Genomic DNA, 15,151 nt, shown 5'->3' with positions numbered 1-15,151 from the left:
CAAGGACTATGTTCTCTGGTATTTAAAAAACTTCAGAAAACAACACAAAGGAATATTATGTAGCCCTAAAAAAAGAAATCCTGTCACAGGCTACAACATGGATAAGGCTGAGGATATTATACTAAGTGTAATAAGTCCATCATAAAAGGACAAATACCATATGATTCCTAAAGTATTCAAAATGTAAATGTGAAGTATCCAAAGTAGTCAAAATTTTAGAAACAGAAAGCATAAGTAAAAGGTGGTTGCCAGGGGCTCTGGGGAGGGAAGAGGGGGAATCAGGATTTAATAGGTAAAAAGTTTCAGCTTTGAAAGATGAAAATTTCTAGAGATCTGTTGCACAACAATATGAATATACTTAACACCACTGGACTGTACACTTAAAAATGATTAGATGATAAATTTAATGTTCTATACTTGTTACTACAATTAAAAATAAATAGATAAATAAATAACTTCAGCAAACTGAAAAGAGACCACCAAAATTTTATTAAAAGTAAACCAAAAAAACATGAGATGACAAAATCATTTGCTTAGAGGTTAGCTATCTTTTAGCCTTGTGAATGTTTTATATTTAATATAGAAATGTGTAAGAAAATCAAAATCTATAGTGTTTATAATTTTAGATTTAAGAAGATATTTGTAATATTTTTAAAAATGTGTCCTGTTAGAAAAAGAGGTCGATCTTCTAATTTCATCTTTTAAATGTGTAGTGGAGTAGGTAGAAATGTTAAAGTTGAACTCTTACAAATACAATAGTATACTATTTAAGAGAGCTTAAGAGTATACCTTATTAATAAATTGAATTTACTACATTTAAGTATTTAAGCAAAGTATTTAAGCACATAGGAGAGTCTGTCAGCCTGTAAGCTGGATTACTTAAAATGGAAATTGAATTTATTAAATGTACAAATTTCATTTTAAAAACTTGATGGTGTTTATTTGTAAAACATCAGTCAAAGGCCCTTTAATCTGTTTGTTAAAGTTTGTGAGACTAATGAATGAAACATCGGTAAGCTAAATTTAGCTTAAGAAATAATGAGTTTTTAGATTTGTAACTTCAGTAAATCAAAGTTAATTATCAACACATAAAAAACTATCAAAAAGAGAAATTAAGAAAACTTCATTTACAATTACATCGAAAAGAATAAAACACCTAGGAATAAATTGAACCAAGGTGGTGAAAGGCCTGTACACTGAAAACTATAAGACACTGATGAAAGAAATGGAAGAAGACACAAATAAAAAGAAAGATAGTCATGCTATAAATTGGAAGAATTAATATTGTTAAAATATCTATACTCTCCAAAGCTATCTGCAGATTCAATGCAACCGCAATTTAAATCTCAATGTCATTTTTCACAGAACTAGAACAAATAATCCTAAAATTTGTATGAAACCACAAAAGATCTCCAATAGTCAAAGAAATCCTGAGAAAGAAGAACAAAGATGGAGGCATCACATTTCCTGATTTCAAGCTATATTACAAAGCTATAGTAATCAAAGCAGACACACAAAAGAATGAAACTAGGCTCCTACCTTCCACTATTCACAAAAATCAATTAAAAATAGATTAATGACTCAAATGTAAGACCTGAAACCATAAAAATTCTAGAAGAAAACAAAGACATTAAGCTCCTTGATATCAGTCTTGGTGGCAATTTTTTGAATTTGACACCAAAAGCAAAGACAACAAAAGCGAAAAATAAAAATAAATCAAATGAGAAAGCTTCTGCACAGCAAAGGAAACCATCGACAAAATGAAAAGGCAACCTACCAAAAAGAGAAAATATTTGTAAATCATATATCTGAAAAAGGGTTAATCTCCAAATGATATTAACTTGAACTCATACAACTCAATAGCAAAAAAAACCCCAAAATTTCCAATTAAAAAAAATGGGCAGAAGATCTGAATAGACATTTTTTTCCAAGAAGACACACAGATGGCCACCAGGTACACAAAAAAGCGCTCATCGTGACTAATCATCAGGGGAATGCAAATCAAAACCACGATGAGATATCAACTCACACCTACTAGAACCCTTGCGTGCTGTTGGTTAGAATGTGAATACAGCCACTATGGAAAATAGTATGGCGGTTCTGGGTATTTATCTGAAGGAAACAAAAACACTAATTTAAAAAGATATGTACACTCCCTATGTTCACTGCAGCATTATTTACAATAACTAAGACATAGAAGCAACTTTAGCATTCATCAATGGATGAACAGATTAAGATGTGAGACATACATACAAACACATATAAATACAATGGAATATTATTCAGCCGTAAAAAATGAAATTATTCCATTTGTAACAAAATGGATGGAACTTGAGGGCATTATGCTAAGAGAAATAAGTCAGACACAGAAAGACAAATACTATATGATTTTGCTTATACGTGGAATGTAAAAGCAAACAAACAAACAAACAAACCCCAAACTCATAGATACAGAGAACAGATCATAGGTTGCCAGTGGCAGAAGGTAGGTGAAATGGGTAAAAGTGGTCAAAAAATACAAACTTGTAGTTATAAAATAAATAAGTCCTGGGATGTGATGTACAACATGGTGACTATAGTAAATAATATTGTATTGGTCTACAGCCATGCTACCCTGAAAAAGCCCGATCCCATCTGATCTCAGAAGCTAAGCAAGGTCGGACCTGGTTAGTACTTGGATGGGAGATCACCTAGGAAGACCAGCTGCTGTAGGCATAAAAAATAAAAAAAATAAAGGATTGTAAGCTGACAAAGTCCTTGCAGTCCATGAGGTCAACCAATAGTTGCCTCACCTAAATAATAAAATTAAAAAAATATATTGTATTGTACATTTGAAATCTGCTAAGAGAATAGTCTTAAAAGTTCCTATCACAACAAAAAAATGTATAATTATGTGTGGCAATGGATGTTATCTAGACTTATTGTGGTGCTCATTTCAGGATGTAGACAAATATTGAATCATTATGTTCTACTCCTGAAACTAATAAAATGTTATATGTCAATTATATCTCAATTTTTAAAAACATGCATACACATAAACACACATACACATGTATACACACATACTACATACATATAGACACATATACGTGTACAGACTTACACACATTAAAACCATTTCATTCCCCTGGGCATTTCTTCACTAATATTTTAATTTCTCCAAATCAAAAGTAATGAAACACAAGATTAGGCAAGAAGAGCAACGCTGAAGGATGAGTAAACTTAAAAGTTTAATTAATTTTATGAACAGATTAAAACTTCATCAAGGAATCATAGAGTTCTTCATGCCTAGTAATATTTTCCTCATGAAAAATTTTCTAATCCATTCTTTTTTTCCAACCAGGTTCTTAGGAAAGGCTTCTAACAGTGCCATCCCCTACAGTCTCCTTTTTAGTTCTTCCTGCCTGATGACAAGCATCTATCTTCAAGACACAGAGCCTTGTTATTCAAAGTGTGCTATGTAGACCAGCAGCTCTACATGGCCTGAGAGTTCAGTAATCTTAGGAAGTGTGAAGCAGGGGAGGGGGTGGGGGGCGGGAATGAGAGGATGGGACTTGCTCTCCAGAAGGAGCTACTCCCACTACCTAAAAGAAACTATTTCAAATACAAGTATTTGCATGAAATCATCCTTTTTTTGCCTTCTAGGTAAACTGACTACCAAAAAATTAAAGTAAAATTATAACCCATTCCCGTGTTTCAATTCCTTTTGGTAATTAGAAACAGTTAAAAATGGTGACTGTGCTATGTGCCTGGTAGCAAAGCCTAGTTAAAAAAGATTATGAAAGCAGAACCGCGAATTGTGAGTTCTCTCTTCTTCCTTCTCTACCCACAAGGCTGCCTCGCCAGTGCCAGCTGTTGAGTACAGATTTCTCGGAGGTAACCCCATTAAGAAGGAAATAAGGGAAGCTTGACTGTCCTCTGGGTTAAGCTATGAAATCAAGACATCAGAGTGGAGAAATGCAAAATACCCTTAAAGAGACCGAATAGCATCCAGGCCTCTGAGACTAGACAGTATGCTGATTAAGTATATTAACATATCTAAAGGAAAAATGTTTCAATCTGGGAGGGGGGAGTTGCGGGGGGAAGGCATTTGATCAGCCAAGGAGTCTTAGAAAAAGGAGATTTCAGAGGCATATGCTAGAGATGTCCATTTAAGCAGAAAGAAGGACATCTTGCAACCTGTTTAGTTTGAGAAAAAGGAAAGGTTATTTTTACCATTATAATTTTTAGGTATGACAGTGCTAGTGGAATTGTCCAGCTTTCTGAGACAAATGACACTGAGTAAAATGACAGAGGTGTTGCTGGGCTATGGAAAGCTGGGACCGTGAAGCACTGAAACTCTCTTTAATGGACCTTGCTTGGATCCTTGCTCCCCATACCAGCTTGCCAGTAAAATCTAGCTTTCCACGTGCCAGGCCTTCAGGGAGAGAAGGTATGACTAGAAGACAGCCCAAGCATCCCTCTAGGTTCTATGTAACTTAATGAATCAGCATCCTTGCTTTACATACAATTCCTCTGACCTGGGTTAGTTGAAACAAATCCTGGGAGATAGAACTACTCTCTCCCAGTATGCTGGCAACTGTGCTTGTGAGTTTGAACACTGGCAAGTGCACCACAATAATGTAGCCCCGAAGGCTCTAGGAAGTGGCCAGCCCAGCCAGGCAGGCCTCCCCACTGTCCACTTTGTGTATACTCAGTGCTTTTCTTTGAAAATGTCCCATCAGTCTGGGCCACAGAAATCGGTTTATGATTATTCTCTTAAGATGTTTGATTACAAAGACGTAATTTTTCTTATTCAATATCATTATCAAAGACATGCAAATTAAGAAAAAATTAGCAAAGAAAAAATTGGTGCAAGGTATAAACAAAAAGCATTCTCATATACTGCTGGTGGGGGTATAAATTGGAAACATACTAAATATCTTAGAAATATGTGTATACCTCTAACCCAGCAATATTAGTTCTAGGAATTCATCCTTACCTATTAATTAAGGATAGGAAAAAAGACTTAACCACAATAATGTCTTCTGGAGCAGTCAGTTCATAATAGGTAAAACTTGGAAATCATATAAATATTCAACAGTTGAAATTGGTTAAATAAATATCTATAATGCGATAACATTGATATTTGCAAATATGTTACAGAAGTACATTTACTGACCAGGAAAGACATTCACAGTGCATTTTTATTTTCTTCTTTTCGTTTAGTTACATTTTCTAATTTTTCCAATGATCATTATTTATCACAGATATCCCTGGTTCTGAATCAAAGCTGAGGACTCATCCCATCTACATAAACAATAGAATCCAGGGGTTGGAAAGAAGAAGACACATAGTTTTCCACGCCTTCTGTGTGTGTGTGTGTGTGTGTGTGTGTGTGTGTGTGTGTTACATGCTATTGAGTTGGCTCTGACTCATGGTGACCCTAAGAATGAGTGATGTCCCCGATGCTCTGTCCTCAACAGCTCGGCCCAGCTCGCTCCTGTGGACTCATGCCTATGGCTTCTTTTAAGGGAGTCAGTTCATCTTCCCTGCTGTCTTCTCTTTTGAAGGAGCCTCACAGAGGTATCAATGGCTTACCCAAGGTCACCCAGCCGAGTGGTGGTAGAGTCAGTGCTATCACTCGACTCTGCAGATTCTTAAGCCCAGGTATATCAAGTCATCCCTAATGTCTTCAAACTAGAGCCCAGAACCATGTCTCTCTCTACGCCTCACAATATCAGTGGTTCAGCTCACAAAACGAAGGTACTCCTCTAGCTGTGTGCTGAGCCAAAATATTTGAATAAAATCGTTTTTAATGATCGATCTTCTACATGTCCTACATACAATGGTAAAAAGCCTCATTTGCAAACTGCATCTCACATGATAATCTAGGATTTTCTTAAGCGTATCATTAAAATATCAAACTTTTCTCAAGATATCTCCAAATGAATTGGTAAGATGGAGTGGGGAGGAGAGAGAGAAAATGACAATTAAAAAAGGTCTACTTTGTGATCCAGGCTTACAGTCATTTCTTACTGTGAAAGCTCATCCTTCCTTAATAAACCTCATCATTCCATGCACCGGCAAAGAATACATTGATCTCTCACAAGTTGATTCAGTACTCTGGTCGGGTGCTGTGAGAAAGTTACATCTCTGTTCTTTTCTGTGACCTATAAATCTAATGACTCGCTGACCAATTTCCAAAGAGACATTTATGGAAGAAGTGCAATTAACATTGCTACATCCAGCCATGATTCATCTTTCAATAACATCTGTTTTCTCCTCAAGTGACATTCACTTGGAGGTTTTTGATAGGACAGAGGGACAAAGTTAAAGCTTCTCTCCTAACACAAACCAAGAAAGCAGCAAAGAAAGAAAGCGATTGGTCCAAGCTGCCCCATCTCCACAGGCCTCCATTGCAGCTGCCATTAAAGAGTCAAACCAGCATGGGAAAAATAAGTGAAACTTAAAGGGATGAAGTTCTTACTTACGGACACACATTTCCCTGCTTTCATAAAATCCAGGACAACACTGGGATTTTCGCCTATACATAGTTTTTTCCCCATGTCGATAGGCTGTCCGATAACTGACTCTATGTAGAGGGAAAAAAACACATTGTTACTTCTTTTGACCTGCAATTTGATTCAAAATAAAGATTTTATATTTTAATACGAAAGAACTATTAAATATAAGTATGAAAAGCAAAGTACTCTAAAATAATTAAGAAGAAACATGGAATATATGTCTTGACCGATATTATGCTCTTATCGATTTGCTAAGAATATACTAAGATTGCCCATTTAAGCCAACCTATACTTTATTTCAAGGGATCAGAAGTTTCATGACTTCTGTATTTCACTTATCTTGAGATATCTTGAAAAGTATTGAGTAGTTTCAGATATGAATCTTATCTAATCAGCATTCATTTACATGTTTTAAAGGAAGAATCCAGAGAATTCCTTTAAAAGTCTATGACAATGCAATTTCATCTCACTATAAAAAAGACTTATAGACAAAAAACTTTACATTTAACTAAAGCTTCATTCATTCATTGATTCGTTTATAAAACACATGTTTATTGAGCACTTACTATATTCCAGGCACTGTTCTATGCACTGGAAAAATAGATCACAGCAAGGAAAAAAACATAAAGCTTCACTCTCAAGAAACTTACATTCTAATGGGGAAGAGAGACCTGTAGCATTTAAGATGCACATTAAACAAATAAATATACAGTGACTGGTGATGATTAAATGGTGTGAAAAAAAATAAAGCCCGACTAAGGGAATAGAGTGTGAGAGGAAGGGAATGCAAGTTTAGACAGAGTGGTCAAGGAAAGCTTGTCTGAAGAAATGACAATGAGCATAACATAATTTAGTGCAGCATAAATCAGCATATGTCACACTGGACCCATGACTTATACTGCCATAAGTACTTTACAAATGAAATTAAGGTATCATCATTCCCTTCTATATTAACATTTAATACATTGTTTTGTTTTCTGTTTTCACATTTATAGGAAAAAACATGTCACTTATTGTACTTAAGCTGAGGTCAAATTTAAGTTTGCCTACACTGAGTCAGATGTTCAAGTGGAAACATATGCTGAGATATGAGTTTCCTGATATCTGGTGATATCTGTATTTAACAGCGTCTCCCTAATTATTCACGACATAAAAGTTGGATGAGTTCTTGCTAACCAAGTAATGGAGACCAGTAGACATTTTCTCTGGAAGCTCCTTAAGGGTGCAGACAACCTTTTTGCTTTTCCATATCTCCCATAATTTGGAACAAATCTAGGACAATAGCAAGCACTCAGTAACTATTCGCCAGATGAATGGATGCACCTGCTCAAGTACTTAATGTCTGTTAACAAACTCCTTCCAAGTCTGCCAAATTCATAAATATATCTGAGCTTTTATTACCTGTGCCGTGTGCATTTAAACCAGTTCAGAATGTCAGTGCAGCTAGTGTAGTAAATTTGATCAAAGGGATGTGGATATGACTCTTGCACAGTTACTGAGTAGCTGAAAAGAAGAGGAAAGATAAGGAATTAATCACACATTAGTGATATACTATGTACAAAAAAAATCATAGCTTAAATTATCTCCATTTGCAACTCCACACTGACTTCACAGAGAATCTCCATGTTTTTATAGGTTTTTATTTGAACCAGAACTCCAAAAAGACCAATATTAATAATACATTTAAAATACAAGAGTTCATGTTGTAAATTTCAAAAAAAAAAAAAATCTTTTTTACTATCTACCACAAACTCTGATATTCCTAAATTTAAAAATATATCACCATATATTTTTCTGTATTTAATTCCATATCCTCACCCCAGGAGTCTAGGAATAACTAAAACTTTTTAATCTAAGTTTGCAGGCAAACAATAAGGTAATCAGCAAAGAAATTATTTGAGTATTTATAATTTGAGTACATTTTGCTACTGATTCTGGAAAATCAGAAATAACATGTTTATCGGGTTGAAATTTGGAATAATTTGCTTTTATGTGCCTGCTCTACCTCTCAGGCAATGGAAGACTATATACAAACTCTAAATAAAAACTACAAAGAAGTCTTTAAAACTGTTTCTAAACATATGGCTGAGACAATTAGCCTGAAATAATCATACCAAACCTGCTGCTACTTAAACAGCTTGTTTTTCAATAAATTTTCACTAACAGCTTCTTATTAAAGGAAAAGCATGCATTCCTATGGGCCTAAGAATGTGAATGAAAAACATTCATGAAAAGTAAAAAACATTCAATGTTTAATCCAATACTTTTTCATTCTAAAGCAGTCTATTACATGTTCAAGAGTTTTGAGTTCCTGCCTACAGGAAAATCTGGAGAATCCTCTTTTCCAGTTTATTTTCTTTTTTTTTTGCACTCTTAAAGATTTCCACTAAAATCTTTGATTCACACTAACAAAATGGGCTACAATCACAGACTCGCTTGCTGCAAATCAATAGCCTAAGTTCATTAAAAGGAACTATCAACTAAAGAAGGTATGGAAAAAATGAGGTTGAAATTGCAGCCTGAAGAAATCGGGTTAGATACAAGGCAGAACCTGCTCATCTGAAAACCTGTTTGGTACCGGCCTCACAAACAGTGGCTTTCTTTCCGGACCTGGCCCATTTGTCACTATGTACTCAGGCTTCAATAGGCATTCTTGAAATAATCATGCTAGTCACACTTTTGCGTTCATTCTTTGGGACACTGCAACCAGATTTCTAGGTAAATTTAGAAATCCTCCACGAATCTTTAGAAGATTCAATAAGCGCTACTGAAAAATATCACTAGATTAGAAGAAGTCAGGGTTATAATCTTGATCTGACACTGAGAAACTGGGTGACCTTTAGCAGGTAACCTCTTTTTGCAGGGTTTTGATTATTACATCTTAAAATCAGGTCAGAATTCCTAACATACACTTTAGATGACTATTTCCTTCTACTCCAATTTCCTTACACCTGCTGCTACCTGCAAGAAGTTCAGATGAGCGTAGAGAATGCAATTGCCTACATCTGAAATATAACTCCTTTTGGGTAAAGCAAGAGGCCTCCATTAAAATATTAATGTTTTTGGAATGAAATACCACATTAAGCTATTAATATATTCTTCAGACCCCTTGCAGTGTCCTGAGATTCAGGTTGATACAAATTCTAAGGCTTCCTCACCAGCTTTTTCCCTTTCCTACTCAGCTGCTTATAAATAACTGAATCTTGAAGTCTGCAGCATTATTTCTCATTCCATTTCAAGTGAAGAGCAAAGTGAATGAACATCCTCTGTGTATGAAACTGCTTATATAGGTGCGGTCCTACATTACCCATGAGCAAAGTAGAGCAAATTTCTCTTTTTAAAATTTATTTTTATTTTTCAATTACATGGATAGTAAATATCATATTAGTTTCAGGTGTACAACATAGTGAGTAGACATTTATATAACTTATAAAGTGATACCCTCCGCCACAAGTCTAGTACCACCTGGCACCATATATTGTCATTGAAATGTTATTGACAATATTCTCTGCTGTACTTTATACCCCCATGACTATTTTGTAACTACCAACTTGTACTTCTTAATCCCTTCACCTTTTTCACCCAGCCCCCAACCCCCTCTCATCTGTATGTATGAATTTGTTTCTGTTTGTTTATCCTGTTTTTTTCTGAGATTCCACATATACGTGAGATCATATGGTATTTATCTTTCTCTGACTTATTTCACTTAGCATAATACCCTCTAGGTCCATCCATGTCGTTACAAATAGTAAGATGTCATTCTTTTTTATGGCTGAGTAATATTCCACTCTATATATGTACCATATCTTCTCTATTCAATCATCTAAACTAGAGCAACTTTCCACACGTGTTACAGGAACGAAAAAGAAACCACTCGAAATTAATGCCATTTGGGGAAAAAAATGCCTTCCACTGGGTTCTATGGTACTAATTTAGCCTAATTAAACTTGTTTGCTGGAACTAAACCTGATGCAGTATTTCCATAAAGCTTCAAAGGCCATGTTACGTTGTTAAACGTAGAGCAAAGGTGATCATCAACAAACGGATCCTGACCAAACACATCCCATCTGATGTGGATGGGGGAAATGACTCCACAACAAACACGAAAAATGTTTTCGCTAATCTCTAGCAGGCTAGAAGATTGCCTAAATAAGAGGAAATGTTAAAATATAGGAATTTCCTCTTTTTGCCACTTGCTGTTTGCTAATTGCATACATTTGTAGGATGCTTCTCTGGTTCTAAGAAATGAGGTTCTTTTCTATAAAAGGGTAATCAAACCATTTAGGATTCCAATTCAACAAACATTTATTGAACTTCTACGCAACTCGTGCTCTCAAAGAGCTCTCAAGAAAGGCCAGCATTTAAATACCTAAAATAATGTGATATGGCTTTCATAGAGAAATACATACAGTCTGGGAAAAACAAGAGTATAAAATTCAGTATGTTTTGAGCATTTCTCTTCAATCATGACTCTTTGCAATAAAATTATTCAGAGGCTCAAACTCAGTTCAGAACTAATTGCCTGTAAATTACTTTTCCCATTGGTCAAAAACTGAGCCTTCCACTTAAATTCAAAGGAGAAGAGTTGTCACTTTTATAGGGACCACTTTCTGGAAGCTGTGTCCTTGATAACTGGCCCACCCCCTCTGGTCTTTATCACTGCTTCTTTGGCCAATGCCTGGGCTGCTGTATGAACTTAAATAGCACCTCGGCTAATCATCCACACCTTCATGTTCATCAGTGGCTGCTCTCAGAGTAACAGAGTGAGAAGAAACCTTCTTGATTGTCTAGTCCAGTCCTGTTGTCATCACAAATGAGCAGCATTGAGCTCCCAGTGCTAGTGGTCAGTCCAGAGGCAGCACTCTCATCACCACCCCGAACACCAACTGTCCCTCTGTCTCCTCTCAGATGTCACTAGAGCTTCTAAAACAGACCATGAGTAGCAAACTGTATTGTAAAAGGAATCTGATCTCAATTCTGCATTATTTTAAGTATCGAGATGCAAAACTCTTTATCTCTTGCTTGTTTGTTTAATCTTCTCATACACACTGAAAACATATCATCACCATGATTTTAACCTATTAAGCATTATCCGGGGAGAAACCCCAGCAAGATTTAATTTAAGGTCAAAGAACAAGAGGGAAAAAAGCCATCATCACTTGGACACATTCCAAAGTGGTTAATTACATTTTATCTGCTTAAATTATCTTGTTACTTTAATCAGGTATGGTAATAATCATCATTTCATATCTCTGCTCACTTCAGGACTGCTGTTTTAATTACTATCAGTTCTGTGTTCCACCCCCAAGGGTTGATTGGGCAAAGAATGGCTTCTCCTTATCTGTGCCTTCTTTAGAAGAAACCCCACTAGATGGAAGAACTTAAACTAACAGAACAGAGAAAAGGAATGAGAAGAAGGAACAGATGATTCATGAAATTATTCATTTTCCAAAAGGATGCTGTGCAGAATTCTTTTAGTAACAAGCACCCTTGTGTGTTTTTAATGATTTAATTTTCCTCAATTTCATTTTATGTATTTTGAGAGTCAGCATTGCTGCATTAAAATGAGGCACACTTTTGTTTGAAAATAAATCATTCAGTAGGGCTGCGGCAGCGCCTGAGACTCTTCATTTCCAACAAGCTCGTAGGTGAAGCTCATGCCACAGCTTCACAGACCACACTCTGGAAGGCAGAACTCCAGGTGATTCCATGGCTCAGGCCCTTTGGGTAAAGGTAGGTATTAGTATAAGGAAGGTCTACAATAACCTTGTTAAGCCTTACTACCAAAGAATTTTGTCCCTGAAGCTAATCACCCTCTCCCCATTTCAATTCAAGCCCATTTCAGTTTTTGAAAATACAAAAGACCCCATCACCTGCACCTTTATTTGATCGTTTTAATTCATGCTCCTTTTTCCATTCTTGTCAAAATAATTCCACTTTCTTTTACCTTTCTTCAAAGAATCATTATCTGGCCTTATAACAGGAAATTTATCAAGAAGATTTTAGCTGTCAATCCTTCTTTCTAGCAGTTCATACAAAAAAATATAGTCAGGAAAAAAATCTCCTTCATTTCCTTATTTTTTCATGCTCGATTTCCCTCCCATTTGTATTTTAGATGTTACTCTAATTACTTGTACAACAGTGGAATTATATTACGTTTAAAAATAAATATGCCCTTTGTCTCTTTCTCCCCGCTTCTCAACCCCCAACTGATGTCCACATTAGTCATTTTATTTCCTATCAGAAGGTGAAAGCTCATTCAACAATTATTTATTGAGCACATGCCATATGCAAGGCAATGTTTTAGACATAAGGAATTATTGATGGTGAACAAACCAATGCATTTAAGTGTTGGCAAGTTTGGTCAAGTATTGAGCAAGGAATCAAGACAAAATGTGTACGTCTGAGTGGGTGCTGGATTACTTGAGGTCATGGATTCTTTTCTCTTTATAGCTTTTCCCTCAAAGAGTTCATCTATTCACATCTCATCATGTGCCCAGATCCACATTCCCCAAACACTTCCATGCCCATGTTTCAAATTGATCTCATGAGCACAACAGGGTAAACCACACCGACCTCTTCTCTTTCAGATCAACTCTCTTCCTTTCATTTTTCTGTATGTGCGATGACACTTCCACTCTTTCACATAGCAGGTTTTAAATCTCAGCGTTTTCTGCCTCCTTTATATCCTATAGTCAATGTCTTACCACGATCTGTTGATTTTTATTTCGTAGTATCTTACAAATTTGTTTTTCCTCACATTCCAATGCTATCGTCCTCCAAGATATTCAACCACCACTGGACTTTCCCTTGTCTAAATTTGATATGTACCCATCTGTGTAGTCATTGATTCATTTTGATTACTTTAATAAATATTACATACTCTGTTGGTGAAATGAAAGGTGCTGTGAAGATTATAAAGATAATTAATAGGAGATCCCCCCTCTTAAATTCCGTGTAATATAGTTAATACCGTAAATATATAGAACTTCATTACATATATATATTTCCTCCACGGCTTAAAGTTTCATAGTGATATATAACTCCATTGATCTATCAGGGGAACATATTTTTGTCACCCTGATTGTAAAACTGCCAGTGGAGATGGGAACAAGCCCCCACCAAAAAATAATGCTGCGAATGAGGAACCAGTGTGCCCTTAGAATAATAAGAGCTGCTGTGCTTGAAAGGCTCTGAGCTTTGTGCATCCTACCAGTGGGTGACTACAGTGATTAGAATGTGTGCTCTGTGGGGTGTTAATCATGGTGCTTAAGGTGACAGGAAAAAGGAACCAAAAGTTTGATGTTATTGCACTTAAGCTATTAAAGATAAATATTATTCTCTAGTACTTGACACCGTGTATTTGTTTGAAAACTTTGCATTTGCAATGTTATTTTTGGAGAAAGATACTTTCTTAGGAATGCAAATCGCACATTAGAACAGAGTAGACTGTATATAATTGTACTATCACCAGATGGTTTGTGCTCTTTTTGTGTTCCAAAGGGACTGTAAGATCTCTGAGAATGGCCTAGTGTTTTGTACTTCCTCTGAATTTCCTACTGAAAATTGCCCAGATCTGGAAACTACATCCTCTGCTCTCATGTAATCTATTCAATCTTGCCCTCCTCCAATACTGTACTGACTCTAGTCTTGTTGGGCACAGCCTTTGGAGGTCTGCATGGCACTGGTTTTAAGCTTCCTTCCATTCCTAGAAGCCCTCCGAGTCACTGCCACTCACTCATCTTATTTAGTTCTTCAAGAACATCTCAAGTGACACTACCTCTATGCACCTTTGCTAGTTCCTCCAGATATCACGTCTCCCTTTTCATCCCATACATTTTTATGCCATACATTTCAACACTTAAGCACATTATTACATACTGTCTTCCACTGCTCACTCATTGGTTCCCATGCAGAAGTCCAACTGCCCCGAATTATTGCAGATAGAATCAGAACAGGGACAAGACCTTAGGGAGCTCATTCTAATTGAGTTATTAATGTTTTCCCTAAAATCTTATAATTGCCTGTGTTTAAAAATCAATATATCAAGTTTTTATCACATAATGTACATTCTATAAGGCCAAGATGAATACTATCCAATTTATTAGCTATAGCTAATGATTTTTACATAAAAGTAATTTCACAATGTCCTCTCAAATTCTAATATTATATATCAGACTGATAATAACAGTATATAAAGGAAGTTATCAGAAATTATTCTTCAGATTATTTTCAAAACTATTACCTTTCCCAGTGACTGCACACATTAGGGTCTTCAAGGTTCAGAGGTGATGCTGTGCTGATCCAGTGGCATAACAATAAACAGATAAAGCCCAGGAATGAGTTCAAAGAAATAATCATTTTTCCCTGAATAACAACCTATGAGGAAAAAAAAAAGAAAGAAAGAAACAATCCAAATTAGAGATGCATTAAAATGACCCAAGCTGAATTCCTTTCAGTACAGCAACCATTCGGTACCACTCGTCACTAGGGCTAAAACATGCATAACAAGCCATGTATTCAAATAGACGGGTCACCAGATTTCATGGTCCAGGAGAGAGAGGTATTTCTTATGTTGTGCAGGGTGGCTACCGTTTTGTAAATTACTAAAATGTGCAAATCATCATTAATTGCCACCACAACAA

The 15,151-nt window shown here is 35.9% G+C and overlaps 1 protein-coding gene and 1 pseudogene across 1 annotated transcript in view; one reads left to right on the top strand and one right to left on the bottom strand.

Annotated features, from left to right (window-relative positions):
- Positions 1-14,879, bottom strand: part of MEGF10 (multiple EGF like domains 10) — a 116,376-nt gene extending 101,497 nt beyond the window's left edge. Inside the window, exons 1-3 of the mRNA XM_006913339.1 lie at positions 14,752-14,879; positions 7,908-8,009; positions 6,474-6,574 (exon numbers count right to left, since the gene is read on the bottom strand). Of these exons, the coding sequence (XP_006913401.1) occupies positions 6,474-6,574; positions 7,908-8,009; positions 14,752-14,867 (319 nt within the window). The 5' untranslated portion in view covers positions 14,868-14,879. The remainder of the gene's footprint in view (positions 1-6,473; positions 6,575-7,907; positions 8,010-14,751) is intronic.
- Positions 2,597-2,715, top strand: LOC112480761 (annotated as a pseudogene).
- Positions 14,880-15,151: the final 272 nt, after the last annotated feature.

The sequence above is a fragment of the Pteropus alecto genome, unplaced genomic scaffold, assembly GCF_000325575.1.
Source record: "Pteropus alecto unplaced genomic scaffold, ASM32557v1 scaffold20, whole genome shotgun sequence".
Lineage (NCBI taxonomy): Eukaryota > Metazoa > Chordata > Mammalia > Chiroptera > Pteropodidae > Pteropus > Pteropus alecto.
The sequence above is the reverse complement of the archived record's forward strand: the minus strand, read 5'-3'. Positions and strand labels throughout refer to the sequence as shown.